This window comes from Choristoneura fumiferana, chromosome 18 (assembly GCF_025370935.1).
Source record: "Choristoneura fumiferana chromosome 18, NRCan_CFum_1, whole genome shotgun sequence".
NCBI lineage: Eukaryota > Metazoa > Arthropoda > Insecta > Lepidoptera > Tortricidae > Choristoneura > Choristoneura fumiferana.
In genome coordinates, this window is record NC_133489.1 from 2987848 (window position 1) to 3008445 (window position 20598).

The 20598-nt window shown below is 37.9% G+C and overlaps 1 protein-coding gene across 13 annotated transcripts in view; it reads left to right on the forward strand.

Annotated features, from left to right (window-relative positions):
• LOC141438207 (uncharacterized) overlaps positions 1–20517 on the forward strand; it is a 53205-nt gene extending 32688 nt beyond the window's left edge. For 7 of the 13 annotated variants that reach the window (XM_074101974.1, XM_074101973.1, XM_074101976.1 and 4 more), the window contains exons 4-12: positions 13471–13611; positions 14251–14362; positions 14916–15578; positions 15719–15866; positions 16030–16073; positions 16220–16562; positions 16698–16836; positions 18083–18691; positions 19091–20517. In XM_074101974.1, the coding sequence (XP_073958075.1) occupies positions 13471–13611; positions 14251–14362; positions 14916–15578; positions 15719–15866; positions 16030–16073; positions 16220–16562; positions 16698–16836; positions 18083–18691; positions 19091–19396 (2505 nt within the window). In that variant the 3' untranslated portion in view covers positions 19397–20517. Of the gene's footprint in view, positions 1–8432; positions 8493–8534; positions 8783–13470; positions 13612–14250; positions 14363–14915; positions 15579–15718; positions 15867–16029; positions 16074–16219; positions 16563–16697; positions 17663–18082; positions 18692–19090 lie in introns of those variants that run through there. The other 6 variants (XM_074101983.1, XM_074101982.1, XM_074101981.1 and 3 more) reach the window with 6 other exon arrangements.
• Positions 20518–20598: the final 81 nt, after the last annotated feature.

Sequence of the window (20598 nt, forward strand, 5' to 3'; positions counted from 1 at the left end):
CCAGGGATCTGTCTGTAAGTCCAAAGCAGGTTAATAATGAAGTTGAAAGACCGACCGACGGCAGAATCATTTCATCCAAACCTGAGCTGTTTGGGGGAAAAACGTATGGATAGCGACACGACAACCCGAACACCCGTCGAAAATCTAGCTAAAGACCCGAGGGCTAGATAAACCCGACACTATCAGGAAAGACATCCCAGACGTCAGCCTGTAGAGAATTAGTATTGGCCCTCAAATAGCTAAGAATGACAAAGCCCCGGTGACGATGAACATTACAGCCGAACTCTTGAAGGCGGGTGGTAAACCAGTCCTTAAGGACCTTAAGTAAGACGCCGTTTAGTTCCGTCCTCCACCAAGGGGGCCGAAAGCATGGAACAGAAGACAGTGGTGTGCTCATCTTCAAAAAAGTGATAACACCTTGCCGAAGAATTATAGACCCATCTCACTTTTGAGCCATGTTTACAAGCTGTTTTTCAGGGTCATTACAAATCGTCTCGCAAGCAGGTTTGACGATTTCCTGCCTCCCGAACAAGACGGCTTCCGAAACCTATAGTACCGTAGACCACATGTACGTTGCGGTTATACAGAAGACCGAAGGGTATTAACTTCCCCTTTGCTTGCATTTGTGGACTACGAGAAAGCCTTCGATTCGATCGAGACATGGGCTGTGATGCAGGCTCTCCAGCGGTGCAGTTGACTACCGGTATATCGGAGTGTAGAAGTGTCTAGTGTCTGTACAAAAAACGCCACTTTGTCCGCGCCGATTACATGACCAGAGCACGAAGCCTATTTCTCTGCAGCGGGGAGTCAGACAAGGAGATGTGATCGCTCCGAAACTGTTCACCGTTGCATTGGAGGATGCTTTTAAGGTTCTGGACTGGAAAGGACGAGCATCAACATTAATGGCGGGTACTTCACTCGCCTTCGATTCGCCGACGATATTGTAGTCATGGCTGAGACCATGGAAGACTTCAGTGCTATGCTCGCCGACCTCAGCAGTTTCCGACCGAGTTGGCCTAAAAATGAACATCGGCAAGACGAAAGTCATGTCTAACTTATGTCCATGTTGTCCCAACTCCCGCAATAGTCGGGGCTCTGCGCTCGAAGTTGTTGACGACTATGTATACCTGGACAAACGGTCCAGTTAGGTAGGTCCAACTTCGAGAAAGGTTACACTACAAATAAGCAAAGCAAACTTGTGCGCGGTAAATTTGAAATTTGAAAGTAGATTAAGAGGTAAGTAACTTCAAAAGCCATAAGTCTGAAGACAAGTTATTAAAAGTGCTTCTGTTTGAAATTAAAGTCAACTATTACTATTTTAAGCACAAGTCAAAATCGAAAAACCGGTTTTGTAGATATTTAATACCGGTATTAAAAGAGGGGAAAAATGACCGGGTATCCGGTTTTTCGGTAATAAACCGGTATCCATGCCCTAATAAGAAGGCTAAGGCTAGGCTAATGCCCTCATCGAGAAACGTCAACACCACACACACTGTCCAGTGGTGTTGTAAGGGTACAGCACGCAGCACGGAATGCTGAGGACCTGGGTTCGATTCCCAGCGCTGGTCTCTTTTTTATGGTTTTTCTATGTATCCATGTTTCAGTTGTATTTTCGATATGGATTTCACGGGATGAGCGTAAAATTAACAAAATTTGGAGTTGAAATAATTCATAATTTAATATTACTGTTTTTTTTCTACGTAACTCCGTATTTTAAATGTATCACCGTCTAACCTTTACCCCCTTTCTCCGCAGACCTCCCCCCATCGCGCACGGGCGCGCCGTCCAGCGCGAGCAATGCCCACGCGCAGCTAAAGCGGCTGGTGGCGCGCGTGGTCGAAGAAGCGGCGGCGCTGCCGCGCTCGCGCGGCCGCGCCGGTCGAGAACAACACCTATGAGGATCTACTGGCCACTGCTATTTTGAACAAGTTTGTAGTATAGATGATCAAATTATCTATCAGGGTACAGATACAAAAAATACAAAAAAATACAAAATTCTTTATTTTATAAAATACACGTACATTTACAATTTAGGGGATGAAGCCTCCCGGTAAGCAAACAATGCCTGTATAGGGAAACTCCGCTCTTCCATAGATTATAACAGGTAGGTAGCAGTTTTTACGAAATGAAATGAACAAACTAGCTAGGTTTAAGTGTGTGTGTGTGTGTGTGTGTGTGATGTAGCGAATGGGCGATTATTCGAGCGTTTCAGCCGTCTCCCGAACCCGTTGGTGTCGGGTTAGAATTACACCTCTCCATTTCTTCCGTGTGGAGAGTAAGACAGCCGGTGAAATTACTGGCACTTGAGCTATCCCATCTTAGGCCTCTAGGTTGGCACCGCATCTGCAATACCCCTGGTGTTGCAGATGTTTATGGGCGGTGGTGATCTCTTACCATCAGGAGACCCACTCGCTCGTTTGCCATCCAGTCGAATAATAAAAAAGTTTACCGAAGTTTACTGAAGCTAATGGAGGAACATATCCGACAAAAAACGATGGAAAAACATTGTTCAATAAATCTGTACTGTGATGTTGTTATAGCAACAGCACTCTACTTGCATTAAGGTGACGGCTCCAATCATGGACATGTTAAGCACAGTAGAACCCAGTAATGGACAGCAAGGATTCAATGCTTTATAGCTCATTCATGAACTTTACTAGTTATGGTCATCAGTTATCTGAACATTAGTGTTATCAGTTCTAAAAAAAAGTAGGGTCCGTTTTAAATTTGGGTTACTACTACTTATTTCGGCTAGTTATACAGAAATGCAAGAACTGGGTAAAATTGAACTAACATGATTTATTATGACCTATTTAATACACGACCTAGTTTCATACAAACAAATACTTATGTCAAATTAAATACAATTTTGTAGAGACACCCCCCAAAATTCGCACAAAGCGTTTCGCTCGTTCTTTATTATCCGGGCAGCTAAAGAGTGAAATGCTCTGCCGCTGTGTTCCCTGATCGCTACGTCTGGCCGTCTTCAAATCTAGGGTGAATGGGCATTTATTAGGGAAACGTGCTTCTCTTAGTCCACATGTTCGCATACCATCAGGCCCGATTGTGGTCAAACGCAAATCTATTTCTGTATAAAAAATTATAGAAGAAAATACATTTACATTTATTTAACGCCATAAAACCAAACATAGAACAAGTACAAGACATACATGACGCTAAACAGGTCGCCACTCAGCATTATGCCACGGCAAGCCCTTATCTAAAAACTAACTTAACTTTAACTAACCGGCTTAAACAGTTCAAATCGTGTGCAGTTGAATGAGGGCTATCGTTTTTTGTCTCACTAGATGGCGCACTGTTGCGTGAGGTTTTTAAGTATGGCTTTCAAAGTCTGTTATTACGGGCGTGAAAACAAAGTTTAGATTTAAATCACATTTAATACACCCTAAAACCGTACCATAAAAATATCGAGCATGCCACAGTGTTGCATAGTCCCCGTTTTGTTCGGAAAAAAGGGAGGATAAAGGTTTCCGAAAGACAAAACTGTCTCAAAACACAGACATTCATTGCCCCGGAACGCATATTTGCCATAATTAATTTCAGATATTGCAAAATATTCACAATATTATTCTAATTATAAATAAACCCGCGTAGCTCACCCAAAAACTATGAGATTTGACATTTCGGAGACCTCACGCTACACTAGCGCCTCTAGTGGTGAATTCATACGCGATAGCCCTCATTGTTTCAAGTCACCTCTAAAAGTATACTCTGCAAATGTATAAAATATAATTTATAGTAAAAAAAACTTTACCATACATTTCCTTATCAATTAAACTCTTACTTAATTGTATAGGTTTAAGATTATTGTTAGCCGAGCTTCCCATTTTTAACATGCAATGGGTGCCAGTTACCGTTTAGTTTAAGTGCCGACGCACAGTTACTCTAAAAAACAGTAAGAATGGGCAAAATGTATAAATTATGAGTGTGCAGTATATTTACTGCATATTAACGAGATAGCATCATGGTTACATGACCGCGACTTGGTTTTTAGGGTTCCGTTAGTCCAGAATAGGCGAAGTGCGAGTCGGACTCGCGGACCAAGAGTTCCGTACAAATTTGTAGGTATCTATGAATATCCGTGTTAGTAGAGCCCCTCTCTGAAACATAATGTATGCGATGCAGTGTGGCGTCATTTAAGATGGTTACCTAGATAGACAGACAGACATCAAAAATTTGTGATTATATAAAGGTACCGGTTTTTTTTCCTTTTGAGGTAGGGAGCCCTCAAAAGAAACCCAATATCACTTCCCTATCCCTTTGTCAGTACGTCAAGACCTGTTTTCACGGGACCGCATGGAAGTTCTATCCTTTATTGTACCTAGCAGACTAAAATTGGTGTGAGGTATTTTATTGGTGATCTCAAATCAACAATGAATAAATTATATTAAATGAATATTAGGGCACAATTGACACCTTCCGCAACAAATACATTGTTTCTCATAGAGATACTTATGAAATAGTGTACAAATCTAATGTTTGCTTGTTTTTTTTGTACGGAACCCTCAGTTTGTGAGCCCTACTCTCGCTAGCCCGGTTTTATAGTTCAAGAATTATATGTTTGCGGTGGTTGGGTTTTTTGATGGCCAAGGTGAAGGTTGGCTAGTTTCGAATTGCAAATGAGTAATCTTCAATTAAATCATGATACCTATATTTATTAGTAACAAAATTACATGATATTTACATCGAAAGTAACGATAGAGCTATAAATTTTGAAAAATTTAATTGAAATAATATATATTATGGCATTTAGGATACTCAAAAAGCTGTTTACGGTTTTGTGCTAGTGCTGCACTCTGACGGCAGAAAATTGCAGTAATATTCCCTATTAGAGTTATATTATCATCATCCAGCCTATTACGTCCACTGCTGGCACAGGCCTCCTTCAGAAAAGAGGGCTTGGGCCATAGTTCCCACGCGGGCCCAGTGCGGATTGGAACTTCCACACACCATGAATTGCTTCGTAGGTTTGTGCAGGTTTCCTCACGATGTTTTCCTTCACCGTAAAGCTCGTGGTAAATTTCAAATGTAATTCCGCAATGAATTTCGAAAACTCAGAGGTGCGAGCCGGGTTTGAACCCACGATCCTCTGCTTGGGAGGCCATAGGTCAAACACTCTGCCACCACGGCTGTTATATTATAATACTAAGTAATTGACTGAATTAACCTAATGATCCTAAAATTAAGGTTTCTACATAAAAATAAAAACTTATTTAAAGGAGTTCCTTTAGCCAACGTTCCGAAGATAGGTTAGCGTTCCCTCTCTGAATAGCTAAGCTAATTCTTTGTCTGAGGAAGCTGCCAGCCCTTCAGTCCTCTGTGAGGTCTACTCACAAAACACTAGCTAAATAAAAATTGACATCATATCGTCATCATCATCGTCATCATCAGCCCGAAGCGTCCACTGCTAAAATCTCCTCAACGACAACTCGTTCAACGCTAACGATTCGTCAGACCTGGTGGGAGGCCTGCCACGGTCGTCTTCCTTTCCGCCACTCGAGGACTTTTCGCCCCAACGGTTATCTGTTCTTCGAGCGATGTGGCCTTCATTGCCTTCAATATGCATTTTTAGCTATGTGTAACTTTAGTTCTTCGACATCATCAGCATCGTAATAACTCGTAATAATATACGTAATAGTACCTAAACATCGTAATACTGTGGGACATAGGCATCCCCATAAATAAAATTTAAAAATTGATTGATTGATAAAAATTATGTTGTAAAAAAATTCAATTTTGCTCCGTAATTATTTCAATCAGGCTACAATCAATTAAAAGGAACATACTTAACTGTGTAAACAACCTCGCTGAATCCGTATAACGTTTCGCAACTCTTTACCGGCATGGAGGTAAATTAAGGGCTACCAACCGGTATATTATTGTATCACATAATATCACAACTTTTTAGGGTTCCGGAGCCAAAATGGCAAAAACGGAACCCTTATAGTTTCGCCATGTCTGTCTGTCTGTCCGTCCGCGGCTTTGCTCAGAGAATATCAATGCTAGAAAGCTGTAATTTTGCACGAATATATATGTAAACTATACCGACAAAATGGTACAATAAAAAGTTAAAAAAAAATTTTTTTAAGGTACCTCCCATAGACGTAAAGTGGGGGTGTTTTTTTTTTCTCATCCAACCCTATAGTGTGGGGTATCGTTGGATAGGTCTTTTAAAATCATTAGGGATTTGCTACGATGATTTTTCGATTCAGTGATTTGTTTGCGAAATATTCAACTTTAAAGTGCAGATTTTCATTAAAATTTGAGCGTCCCCCCCCCTCTAAAATCAAACCAGTGGGTGGAAAAAATTGAAAAAAATCAGGATGGTAGTAAGTACATACAAGGAAAACTATAACGGCTAAGTTTGCTTGAGAATTATTAGTAGTTTAAGAGTAAATAGCAGCCTAAGCTATAAAATATACCTAAACTTGGAAGATTCCGTATAAAATACGAAATCCTTAGAAAAATATGACTTGATTTTTTCGTAATGACTACGGAACCCTATTTTGGGCGTGTCCGACACGCTCTTGGCCGGTTTTTTAAATTCTAAAACCGACTAATAACTTACGTATCTAAGTTCAGCTTATGGTAGATGATCACGACCGTGCATGACTCTTAAGAGTAGGTAGAGTTCATGTAGTTTTTTTTTAATTTAATTACGCGGATGTTTTTCTTTACTGTAAAGCTCGTGGTAAATTACAAATGTTATTTGGCATACAAGTTTTGAAAAACTCATTTTGCGAGCCTGGCTTTGAACCCACGATCCTCTGCTTGAGAGGTCATAGGTCAAACCACTAGGCCACCACGGCTGTTACGTTTAAGTACCTTCATTTTAGAGAATGTCCAAGGGATTTAGTAGCCTTTTAAAGTTGTGAGTACAGGTTAGTAAAAAAAGAATCGTGTAAATTTCATCAACCTGGTTTGTTTATCGATTTCTCTGTTACATAAATAAATCGATCGATCTGCTTTCAGATTGAAGTAAAGATACACTATCTAAGGGATAAATAAGACGCAGATAACGGAGTGGCAGATTGAAGGCCGTTCGATTTACAATTAGCAAATTTACGGCATAATTTTGCGAATACTAAAACTAATTTATTCACGACAGGTTTTACGATACGTTGCAAAAGGGAATCAATCAATCGAATTGAAGGACCGCTATCTCTAACCCACTAATCATGTTGAGGTATTCCTGTTGTATAAATGTCACGCATCTGTTGTGGTTAGCGAGCTATGGAACGAGCTAAGCTCGGAGTTCCTCTGAAGGATAGAATCCGCAACGAGACTATCCGACACCAAACTATAATGTCATCGACATAACTCAGAGAATAGGAAGTTGAAGTAGCAGTGAGCGGCCGAAGGACCGACAACCGTTGGAGGAAACAACGTAGCGTAGGACGCCCTCCGGCCAGGTGGAGTGGCGATCTGCGAAAGACTGGCTGGTAGCTGGATGCGTCGAGCTGAGGACAGGGCGCAACGGCGCTCCTCGGAGGAGGCCTATGTCTACTAGCAGTGGACTGATATATGCTGCTGTATTGATGATGATCTGTAGTGGTTGGAGTGGCATTAGGTCTGAAGGCATGATTTTCCTTTAAAATTAATAGATTAGCAAATACTGATGGGTATACAGTCTTCATCATAAGCATGACAGCTCTCTAGATAGGCAAAAATATTTTAACACGCCCTAACGTGATTGACAATACGATAAGCACTTAGATTAGACTATTCGGTTTTAAGCCACTTTACCCGGTCGTGTCCAGTCTATATTCTAGTTTCTGTATTAAATTAGTAAAACAAAAGACTTATATAAGTACGAACTGTCTCCATCAGTAGATATACGTCTTCCGGCTAATTTACATAATGTCTAAAGTGATTTTTCAAATTAGACTGTTTTCAAATTCCAATACGCACATTGCTTACTTTAAATGCTTATTTCCTTTCCTGTTTATATGTTTGTCGTCGGTACAAATATTTTTATTTACTGTCGACTGCAGTGGAAATCCGCCGAAGTTGTTTTCAATTGAACGTCTGCTCAATTGGTCTTTGGTCATTGTCAGCCGGAAGACGGACACTGCTAAACATTGACGACCAGATGGCCAAGTGGTTAGAGAACCTGACTACGAAGCTTGAGGTCCTGGGTTCGATTTCCGGCCGGGGCAGGTATTTGTATGAATAATACGAAAAACACGCATTTTTTAGATTTAGAATTAAAGTGCTGGCTGAAAATTTAAAAAGAAAAAAACAACTGAGTTGACCTTAGCTCACTTTTTTGACATCCGGCCGCCGCGCATTATTCCAAAACTAATACAGATAAAAAACATCCGTGTACAAATCAGTCTTCGCTCAGATCGAAAAAGATTTCACGATATTACATATCGCTTGTCCTGCTCTCTATCTAAAGATAAGTCCTCCGATAACGTTAGTCTCATAGAGTGATAGCTTGAAACAAATCGGCTGTTTATAAAGCAATGGTAAGTTATTTACTGTGCATAATTATTAATGCAATTATGAGACGCGTCCGCCATCTTAATCTGCCGAAAACACTCGGTCCGTAAAAAAAAGTCGCGCGCGAAACGAAAGAGTTGTTTTCCGTGACGAATTGATAAAAGGGTTATTTATAGTTTCAAAGTGCGTAGATAGGTTATTTTTTCTAATTTCGTTATTATTGATCTCAAACAAAAATCTCAAAATGGAAGCATCTCTACCAATTCTAGTGTACGCCTCATTTGTTGTGTTATATGTTATTGCAGTATTATTACACGTAAGTATTATTTGTTTTTTTTTTCATTATTTATTCTAAAGGTCGCTTATACTCAGGTAAATAAGTGTTGATAATTACTTGCTTAATTATTATAATACCTGTGGTTTAAAAAAAAACTGTTAACTACTTGAGGGGAAAACATAATGACCGATTTAAGAAAAAACTGATTTGCCTGTTACTTTGTGCGCACGTCTCACTCACTTTACTCCATTGAATTATTATTTAATTCCAAAATAATGGCGTGTTAGAGGTGTAATAAACAAAATCACACAATAAAGTTAATAAACTAGCTCATTATAGAAATAATCGTTTATTTTATGCATCAAAATCAATAGAAGAACTACAGTTTTTTTTTTACAAAATTGGTTTGTTTTTATAAAACTATTTAAATTAGCAAATCGACAAAAACTTGCAACGTTCAATTATAGGTAGGTATTTTAAAACTTGCAAATTATCATTTTTTGAACCACCCTTAGTATCAACATAACGGAAACTTGGCATTCTCATGTAAGTTTGAGAACAATGCAATCTGGTTGTGTGATTTCAGTGATCTGGCCAAGATTGGCTCCGCAGGACGGAACTCTTCGACAGTTAGTGGCATCGATTTGAAACTTGGTACAAGTAAATTTTTTTTTGGATGACAGTGCAAGTACAGCCATTAATTATCCTTCCTACTTAAATAAAAAAATATAAAGTTGTGTTTGTTACTCCTTCTCGCTGAAACGGCTGGACGAATTTGGATGAAATTACGTATGTAGATAGCTGGACATCTGGAATAAAACATAAGCTACGTTTTAACCGACTTCAAAAAAGGAGGAGGTTCTATGTTCCAATGTTTGTATTTTTTTATATTTTTTTTTATGTATGTTCACCGATTACTCAGTCAATTGTGGACCGATTTTCAACATTCTTTTTTTATTCGAAAGAGTACTCTTCTGAGGTGGTCCCATTGTCACCAAGTCAAGATCTGATGATGGGATCCTAGGGAAATCGAGGGCAAACCTCAAAATTTATAGGCACACCTATGGCGATTTTGACATTATTAGCATTAAGACAAGCATTTACATTCAGAAAGTATCACTTGGTAAACTGGACCTGATGAAGAAGACCGTAGATGGCCAATGGAACTCGTCCAAGCTAAGTAATGCTCGCGCGTCTATAAACGATCATGATTACTAAACCTAGATAAGCGACTAAGAAAAAGCTTTAAGTTAATGATTGATCTGATGCTGAAGCCGGAAGGTAGGCAACGGAACTCTGTTATAAAACAACGTAACTAAGCCGTGTTTGGGCTTAATGGAATCGTTATGAGATGTACTTTGGCTACAAATCACTAATAAAGATTTTTTTTGACAAAAAAGTAAAACCGACTCCAAAAAAATACGACGCACGCGCCAGCAGGAGTGGGACAATAGTCGTCTACCTCTTTTACATACCATGGGTTTCATTCAATCCCTCCTGCTGGGTCGTGCTGGCTGACTGCTGAGTCACCGACTTCGAGCTAGTACGTACCTAGAAAAATATTTTCAAGGTTTTGTAGTCGGTTCCATTTTTTGTTATTTTTTTGGAGTCGGTTTTACTTTTTTATAATTCAGATATTCCCACGGGATAGGGATAAAATCTCTAAACCGCAGGTAACGTCAATGAAAACCACGATTTAATTTTCGGGAATTCCCACGGGATTTTAGTAATCCCGAAATTTAAACTCAGCTACTGGGCCAATGATTTACGTGTGCAAAGCCGCACACAACTTTTTTTATAAATCAGCATAATCATGCACAGGATAGGGAAAAGTGACGGAGGAAAGGGAAAGCCTTATGTTAATTAATGACGGTAACTTAAGTCCAACCAACAGTAAGTATTTTGTCCACCAAAACAGTAGGACATATTACAGGCTATAGTATAAAAGATATACAATAGTCATTGTAGTTCCTACCCGGATATGTCTGCGACAAGCGATGGCTTGACGTCAGTACGTGGTATTAGCAACTAAGCTTCTAGAATATGATAAAAGTGATAGCTGTGAAAAAACTTTTATGGCCGGATAATTTACATAATATTTAGTTTTAATAGGTATTGCCTGAAGAATTCAGCAAAATTAAGGTCCGAGGGAGGGCGTGACCCCCACGGGGCGCACTGCCCCCCAAAACAAAACACACGAGCAACAACCAAAAACCATGCAATTTAATTTTAAAAATATTTTAAAATAATTATTATATTTGCGTTTATTGTTTATTCTGTTGTAACGTGAAGGAAACAATTTGAAAAAATAAACATCTCTGTAATATATTTAGTAGTATGTTGATGCTAATCTGTGCAACTACCTAGATACCTACCCATTGTATTTTGTCTCTTTAATTTTAAAAGTCCAAAGTCATTCCTTTAATGCCACGTTGGTTGCAACATTAGTATTCACAATATTAATTTCAAAACATATTTTTAATAAATAAATGAAATAGTCGCTTCGCTGATTAATCCAATATTATAAATGCAAAAGTTTGAGAGTACTTATATAAGTGTGTGTGTTCATGTTTGAGTACGTACCTATGTTTGAATGGAAAATAAATAATAAATAGTAAATAATTATATAATAATAAATAATAATAATAATGTTGCGTCCTATTTATCTATTACTTATGTAGAAATATGACACATGTAAGTTGTAACATAATGTTATTGTCACGTAGTTTTATATCTTTAAGTGCTCATTACATATTTGTTTAAATTTATGGTACAAATGTGATAAGTAGTACCTACCTACGCTAAAATCGCAAACTAACGGCTAGTCCTTTTTTTTAACACCTTTCCTCTATGTTGTTAGGACCACTTGGCTATCTGGACTTTAATTAAGTATAGCAAAACGTAACTCACATTTTTTCATAAAAAAAGCACAGTTTAGGAAGTATTTAGAAAAAAAAACGATTTATAAAATATGAATAATACGCAGTTTTTTCTCGTGCTGCGAGGATAACACAGGTCTTTGGAAGCTGCAAATTTTAATAATAATTATACACTATTAGATACAAGTAGTAACTACTAAGAACATAAAATATTAAAAAATCAGTACATATTCGTTTTACTTTGCTCTTTTACTGTACTTACTTACTATTAAATATTAAAAAAAGTGGAAAGCGGTACGTTTCGTGTGCTCTGCCTACACCATTTGGGACACAGGCGTGATGTTTGTGTGTGTGTGTTACTTACTATTAAATATCCAACCAGATATTACAATAACAGGTAGGTAGGTATAGGGACATCAATTTCGCGTCGATAGATTTGGGAAGAAAACGTCTTAAGCTGCAGTTTTTTTTTTGTTTTCGAAAGACACAATTAGGTATACGCATTTTCTTTTATTTTCTTCAAGATGCCAGCCCTATTGCTGCTTAGTCGCAGCGTAGCGCTGATATCTCGGCGCAGTGCGAAAGTGTCTGGCGGTGTGGGAACTATAATTCTCATGACGTACCCCAACTCAAATACTAAGTGGCACTAGTGGAATATGTACAATTTCTTCAGCGGAATGTTCAGCTTTCCATACAGGAGCGATGTTAAGGTTTTGTTTGGCTTTTTCATTGCGTATTTAAAAAATATAATACTCTCCGCCAAAAATAGTTACAGTAAGAACTGACTAACGAGAAGACCAGAATGCAAGATTGGGGTTAGTACGTTAGTAGCGCTTTGAAGAGACCTATGTCTAGGTCTGTCTAGGCCAGCAAAGGATTGCAATAAATTTCTTCCGATGACTGAGCGCCAAAAATATATTTAACTGTCCAAATATATCTCTTGCTTTCGATGGTAGCGTGTATCTTAAACTTTTAGATATAGAATACCGTCGACTTTAGCGACATATTCATTTGATAGGAACTTGTTTAAAAATTGGTAGACCACTTATTTGGCTGATGGTACATAGACCCTACAAACCTTTCCTCCTGGTCCCCACGTATTACCCTCGTGTTCCTTATTTATAGTCTTTGATAATATTTTATCACTAAAACTTATTGTCTTATTGTTTGTAATTAACTTCAATAACCTTTATAATCTCGTTCCAAAGTTCCGTGAGGTAATCTTCCACAATTTTATGCTAATTGTTTGAATTTATCATAGTTTGTTTTTAGAAAGCCGTTTATGTAGATGATATTATTGTGTTTATGTCAGATTGCATTTGGACTGTCATATTGGCTATCGATCATAATATGAATAGCGTTAGGCAATCTATACTATCTATAATAGGGCTGTGACCTCACCTCCGCCTCCGAGGTTCTCTTCCTCCTGTGCATATGCTTGCTATTCTAAAGAGATTTCGACAAAAACATCCTTAGTGCTCCTTTATGGTCCTCAAGGAATGTATCTTATTTAGGTACAAATTTCAGGTCTCTGATGAGATGATGATTTGGGATGTGGTGTGTTATCTGCCAGTCAATCAGTAATATTACTCTTTTAGGTGTATTATTGTCATGTTAAGTTCCAGGTGTGTAATTATCACTGGAAAGCTGGAGACGTGCAGCCGCGAGAACCCCAGTCCCAGTCGCACATAATGGATTTTTCCTGACAACCCCTATCTCCTATAAATCACCTCATATAAAATTTAAAAACGAAACAAGTAAATCAAGCAAGGACCTAGTGTCTTTAACCCAAAACTAGCACTGGCCTTACACTTACATGGGCTAACTAACCGGAAACCTTGTCCATAGGTAATCGAGCGCTACCAGACCGAAGGGTCGGGAGGGCGCAGCAGCGGCATCCACTCTGCGAGTGCCAGCCCTTCGCCTTCGGACCGCTCCTCGCCGCCCTCCCTGCACTCCAGACACAGAAACAGAGACATCAGCCCACCGGTAAGCTTCTTTGGTTTTCTTACACGAGAAGGTTAGGGAAGGAAAGACATCAGCAGACCGGTATGCTTCTCTAATTTATTCTATACACTACAACTCACTACTTCTCAAGTATTTATCTTTTCTTAATCATTAATGATTTTATTTGCATATAAACATGGTAATTGGAGATATGAAAGAAATACAGTTTCACGATTTTTCACAATATGACATGTAATTCAATGCAATTTCAATTTTTTTTTTGATTCATTGACATTTAATTAGCTATTAAATTATTTATGTTAAAGAACGATGTATATATGCATAATACGTACGTAAGTATATTCACTGTTTAGACGTAAAAGTTTAAAACATAGACTACCTACTATCTTACCTGAAAATCCAACATAGTCTACTACCTAAAAGTTGAAAAGAGTCTACCGCTTTAAAGACCAAAACAAAGACTAAGTATTCATATCAAACCTATTTTAGTTAAAATGCCCTAAAATTGTCCTTATCTCACTTCGACATTTGTATTTGTTAGAAAGGGACAAAGCACATAGGCTTGTTAAGTTTTATGAATAAGGGGGTAAGTATATTCCATGGATCGTAGATACTTCAGATACTAGATCTGACCTAATCAATTGTTCTGGATCATTTCAGCTCCGCGAAGAGGATGACGTATCTGATTGGGAAGAGGGAGCGACAGAGGATGCGCTGGAGTTGCCCAGACGCGCGCCCTTCCCGGACTTTAACGGGGACCTTCACCACACAGGTAAGCATGATGATATAACTTGTGACATAGATCAATAAACCAAATAAAAACCACAGGCATATTGCTTATAAGTAGGTTATAGTTATAGCATTCTGATCTGAGCGTCTGTCACTGTCACCCTAAAAGTCTTCAACGTCCACAAGAATGCGTTACCCACGTTGAAAGCTTATAAACTAGACTAACCACCCAATGCACCACTCTTAAGTTGTTATCTTATGTGAGAAGATATCTGTGATGCTATTCAACACATCACACACAACACACCACAGGGAGGTGAAACACCTTTTAAGTTAATTATTTGACGTGATAACTTTAACGTTGGCGATAGTACTCTAGGACCGGTAAATAAAGGAATATACATTTACTCAAGACAAGAAAACAGTAATCGCAAAAATGATTAAATCTGACTTTGAACAAGACAATGTTTTTTTTTTATTTCCTGGGTCATAATGTTTTATTCATAACTCTACTCTAAAGCATTATGACGAATTCCGCGAGAACAAAGCGCTTGGTAAAATCTAAGCGACTTTAAATGAATTGTTTAATTTTTCAGACAATGACGACCGCGATTTCGACGAAGTTTCCGGCAGCGAAATTCAACCGATCGATGGCACATGGGAAGAAAACTGGCTGTTTCAGAAGAAAAAGATAAAATCCATGCAGTCCGTACCAGTACCAATGCTGGTACCCAATTCGAATGCAGAATTCAAAGCCATGATAGGTGACAGAGATGCCGACGACACCACAGACCTCTCCGACAACGCCAGTGAAACAGAAGAGGAGATAGATTACAAAAGTGATATAAAAAGAGTCTTAGACTCCAAGCATGTTATTGGCGGAGCACCAATGATCGACGAAACGCTCGACTTTGAGCCTGATAGCTTAACCATCATTGATGGGTCTGATGATTTTGAAAAGCTAGACGAAAAGGAATACATGCTGAATCAGGTAGTTGATGTTGTAAACAATGAAGTTAAAGGATACGCTGCAAACGGAGAGAAAATGAACGGCAATGTTGTTGGTAAAGCGGACAGTGACGACTCCGTTTTAATTGTTGGTGTCGACAGTGGTCCATTAACAAAAGCTGAATTCGCGCTAAAAGAAGAAATACACAGAACTCTTTTGAATGGTAACGTTGACAGTTATATTGAAGATCTGAAGGCGAAAGAAAATGACGAAGTTTTTACCAACAATACAAACAAAATAAACATTAAAGGTACAAAATTTACAATTTAATAACATAAAATTGACGATCACAGAATTATTTCGATTACATCCTACATATTTAGAAATATTGTGAGTTTCAATGTTCAATATTTGGTACCACTGAAGAAATAAATGAAAATATGTTTCTAGGTACTTCAGGACCCACAAGCACGCTAAGTCGTCACGAAAGAGAACAGGAATACGAAGAAACAGTCACACTGCCAGTACAGAGATACGCCGACAGCCTTCGCAGAAAACATTTCGATGATGAACCGCAACAGTATGAAAAAACAACTTTGTAACTATATTTATTACAAAAACATATTATCATATCTTAATCATCCTTATAGTTTGTGTCTTATGATTAACGATTATAAACATGCCTACAGGATGTAACTTTATTAAGTATTGGTGTAGTATTTTCCTTGGATCAATAATAATAATGTATGTTTTTTTTTTAGAATACCAACTCGTGATACGGATTATGAAGATGACCTCATACCAGGTAATTTTCGTAGTAATTTAAAATTATTCATCATTATACCAGCAAATGATCTAAGCATGCGCCAATTAAACATGCAAAAACAATATCAGATAGACTCATACTTAACTTAACCAAAAGTAAGTTTGTTAAATTTTCGTCTATTTCAGGATCCATAGCTTACAGAGAGCGAAAGAAATGGCTGAACTACGTCGAAATGCCAAACAACCCTTACTCTCCTGAAGCCATCCAAAAGCGTTTGTCATCAAAAAGCACCTCATCACTATTTGATACGCTAACTTCCAAATCAAAAATCGATGACAAACCAACAGTAGACGTTGTAGACGGGAAAGAAAAGCTAAAGAAAGACGAAATCCCAGTCAAAGAAGAGAAAAGTAGACCATCTTTGAGTGTCAGCACGGAGGACATTCATATGAATGGAAGCAGATCAAAAAGTCCATCTCCAAGGATCCTAAAAGATGTATTGGCTGAGGAAATTCCACAATACAAGCGGTGAGATATTTTACATTACCTAAATATAAACGATTATTCAAATTTACATCAATATTATTCAAATTATAGTGCCTCAACATAAATGGCGTTAGGTTTATTCAAAAGACACGGAACAGAGATTTGTTTAATTTGCAGTTACGGTCGAGATTATTACTTGAAAGAGGCGAAAGCAAGCTCTGGCAGCCGCAAAAAGGGTTACAGCGACACTAGCTCCGTGTCATCCATAAACAAGTCGACGAGTTTAGATAATTTCGATGTAGAGCTGACAACGCCCGTAAGTGCCAGCTCCTCCCTGAGCGACCTGGAGGCCTGCGCACTCCACCAGAACATCGTCCGCGCCGTCCTTAGCCCCAGAAATGCCAGCCCCAACTTCGCCATAAACCCCATATTCGAAAACCCCGACAGACCAAACGACAGCGCTGACGAAAATCATGCCCACGATACTGACGGTCCATACCACGTAAGAGAACCCAGTAGAGTGTGCAACGGTGAAGGTTACGAAAACGAGGATATAGTTAGACTTAAAATACCTATTAAACCCGAAGTGACAGAAGACTTATTCGAGAGCTATACGAACGTTAGGCGGAGCAACACTTTGCGCAGCGAGGACCTGTGCGTGCGGTCCAAGCGACGCCCCGGGCTAAACTATACGTTCGGTGGAAGCCTGCGGCTAAGCAAGGCCTTCCATACCGACCTATGGTGAATAGACACCCTTTTAGACCAAACCTAATACACCTCAGACCTGCGAAGCACCATCTGTAACAACAATAAACTTTCATGAATTTCTATTACTTACTATGTTCGCTACGTGCATAGCCAAAACTAAATCATTATTAGGAGACATGCGTTCTGAAATCACCTCTCATTCATAAGAATCAAATGGTGAAAGACTTTAACAAAGACGAACCAAATTCTAAAACAAATTCTAAAATATCTTCGTTTTGACATTTTGCCTGCCGTGTGTACAAGGCATGCTCTGTAAGCTGACTAACAGCACTGCACCGATTAACGAGAACTCTAGTTCTGCACTATAGTATTGTGCCCTTCTTAATAAATTTTCAGTACTTTTATTACTACAGTAATACTACAAGCCGTTAGTGGTGAGTGTTGTACGATTTTGGCAGTTTATAACTAATTGCATCGGAGCTTGGCACTACTAACAATATTAAGAAGATTCACACTTAGATTGTTAAATAATAAACTTAATCCCGCAACAATAACTGCATTTCCTTTCGCTTTACTTACATCGAAAAGTAGACCTCTTTCCTAACATTAACCATACCCATAACGTTACCAAAAATAAATAAGATCTTAGCCGATATGGTTCTCATAGTTATGTTTTACCTTTACCACAATGCACGTTTTGGTCCGCTTAAATGCACGCGTTTATCACGTTTTGATTTTGACTAATTGGGGTTTTAGATTGAAAATTCAAATTATCTTCATAACGATAAGAATTGCAGTAAATTCTGAATGATTATTATCTGATATATCGTTTTATACTGATATTTAAATTTCAGGGATTACTTATAAAGCAATTCAACTCAATAGCGTCCAATCAACAGTACAGGACGTTCACTGGCAACGAGGTTACAATAAAACCTGTGCCCAAATCAGAAATAATGATAGAATACGAAGACGTCAATGAACAGACACTGTTTTCCGCCAAGCCGGTGTATCTAGACGATGACACAGAAAATAAATTCGAAGAAATACTACAAACTTACGAAGCACCTATAAATGTGTCTACAGATAACACAGTAGAGGAACTGCAGAAATCTCCGAGCAATCTCAGCGTAGACAATTCATATTTAAGTTCGAGCAGTTTGGAAGACTCAATCAAAATATACAATGTGCAAACAGGGGAGATCGTGAAGTGTAAACCTGAAGATAACGTATCAGTACCGCCAAGATATGACAGCGACAGCAACGACAACATTGATATATCAGATAAGAAGGAAGATGCTGACAGTCTCACTCCGAGCGATATTGTGATCGTTGAACATGAATTAGCTCAAGAAAAATTAGAGAATATTAGTGAAATAGAGGAGATACTAGCACAGTTACCTAAAGTGAAGGAATTGGCGAAGAAATTTGTCAGTATGGATAACTTAAGCGAGCCAATTAAGGTTAGTACTTAATCTTGATAGCGACAAGTTTATCTTTTGAGGGATATCCAGCGATTCATGTTCACAAATTCGCTTAAAACCAAAGAAAGACGATGCTATCGATGGTACTACTTATACTAGTTATTTACCTTTTTGTTTTAATAAACGATGGGTTTTATTTCAATTTAAACTAAACACGTTTTCACCTTAGAAAGTTACTAATAAAGTGGGTATTGCACGTAATCTTTTCTAGAAAACGGTTTTTATCTAAACGATCATCATCATCATCAGCCGGAAGACGTCCACTGCTGAACAAAGGCCTTCCCCTTTAGAACGCCACAATGAACGACAACATTATTTATAAGCGATATAATGTCATAATCATTTTCATTGGAATTTAATAAAATACTTTTTTCACAGCCCCCACAGCCACCACCTTTAAAAAGATACAAGAGCAAAGAAAATCTACTCTCGGAGAAAACAAACAAAAACATGTTCATGCACAGTCTAACAGCCAGAAGCATATCCAAAGAGTTCAGAGAGGAGCTCAAAATGTCTATGGCGACACCATTGAAAGTCCCAGGTGGCTCCAAAGAGATCCCAGAAGGAACAGAAGATGTAACTAAAGAGTCTAGTCGACCGGGCAGTCCGTTACCTGAACCAGGCAGTTTGAAGACTAAGCTAGCATTCTTCGAGAGTTTGAAATCTAAATTCAGCAGCAAATAGATTACAATACTGGTCGTTTAGAGGCACCTAAGGTACAAGTGTTGTGGAAATCTCTACTTGTGGATCCTTTTGTATTTGCTCAATATTTTTACTTTCAACTTGTGCGAAATTATAATTTAAATACAAAATCAAACAAGATATATGTATGAGCTTACAGAAACTGTAGCTACTGAAGGCTTCTAAAAGCGAAATAGGTGCTATCGTGCTTCGGTTTATTACAGGTTTAATAGCGTCTATCAGTGCATATAGCATTTAATTTACAATAGTAGTTTCGAAAAAAATTATGGCTGTTCTTATGCCTGCAATATTCATAGCACGATAACATAGATAAAAGATCTGTATAACTTTATCAAAAAATCGCATTTGTCGTCATAATACGCATCATTTTGGTACATGGTAAAAAATTAATTGTCTTTTAAGTAATCCCATTGGAATTATTTATTTAGTTTGTTTATAAAAGCAACATAAATAAAAGTAGGTTAGAACAGGCATGATTTTCTGTACATTGCGTTTGTATATTTCAGAGGTTAGACTACGACTTGTTTATCATTCATCGTAAACAAATTATGTAGTTGTAGCCCAGTTTGCGATTATTTATTTTAGTTTTAGGCTAACTTTCTGACTATTTTTAACTGTTAATTTATTTTATCTTTCTGTTCCTTATGTTGTTAGGCCTCTATTCGCCATTACCATGGCCATATTTAATTTTTGGTTCTATAATAACTCTTTCAATTTATTTCTCGCGTCTTAAAAATTCTGTCCAATTTTATTTCATTAATCCAAAGCATTTCCGGTTATTAGGTAGTGATATGGACAGTGATATGATATTATTTCCTTTCATACACTTTTATATTCCATTTATAATATAAGAATGTAGGGTGCTATTATACAAATTTATAACTACTAATTACGTCGTCAACAAACCTTAAGCGTTAAGATGTAAGAACGCTTTCCGAAATTACAAACTATTCTTTTGTAAATACATAGGTTACAATGTACATATTAATGTAGTGCCATTTTTGTAAAAAATAATGTATTTTCCATAGTTAGTTAGCTAATGCCAAAGTTGTTTATAAATACTTGTGTCAGGTACAGCCTACGAAATAAATAATTGTCAAAATTGTTTTAATTTGATTTTTACCTGGACATTTGTAGTTTTTTTCAATTATTTATCTTGTCTATCGTAGGTACTTTAAACTTCT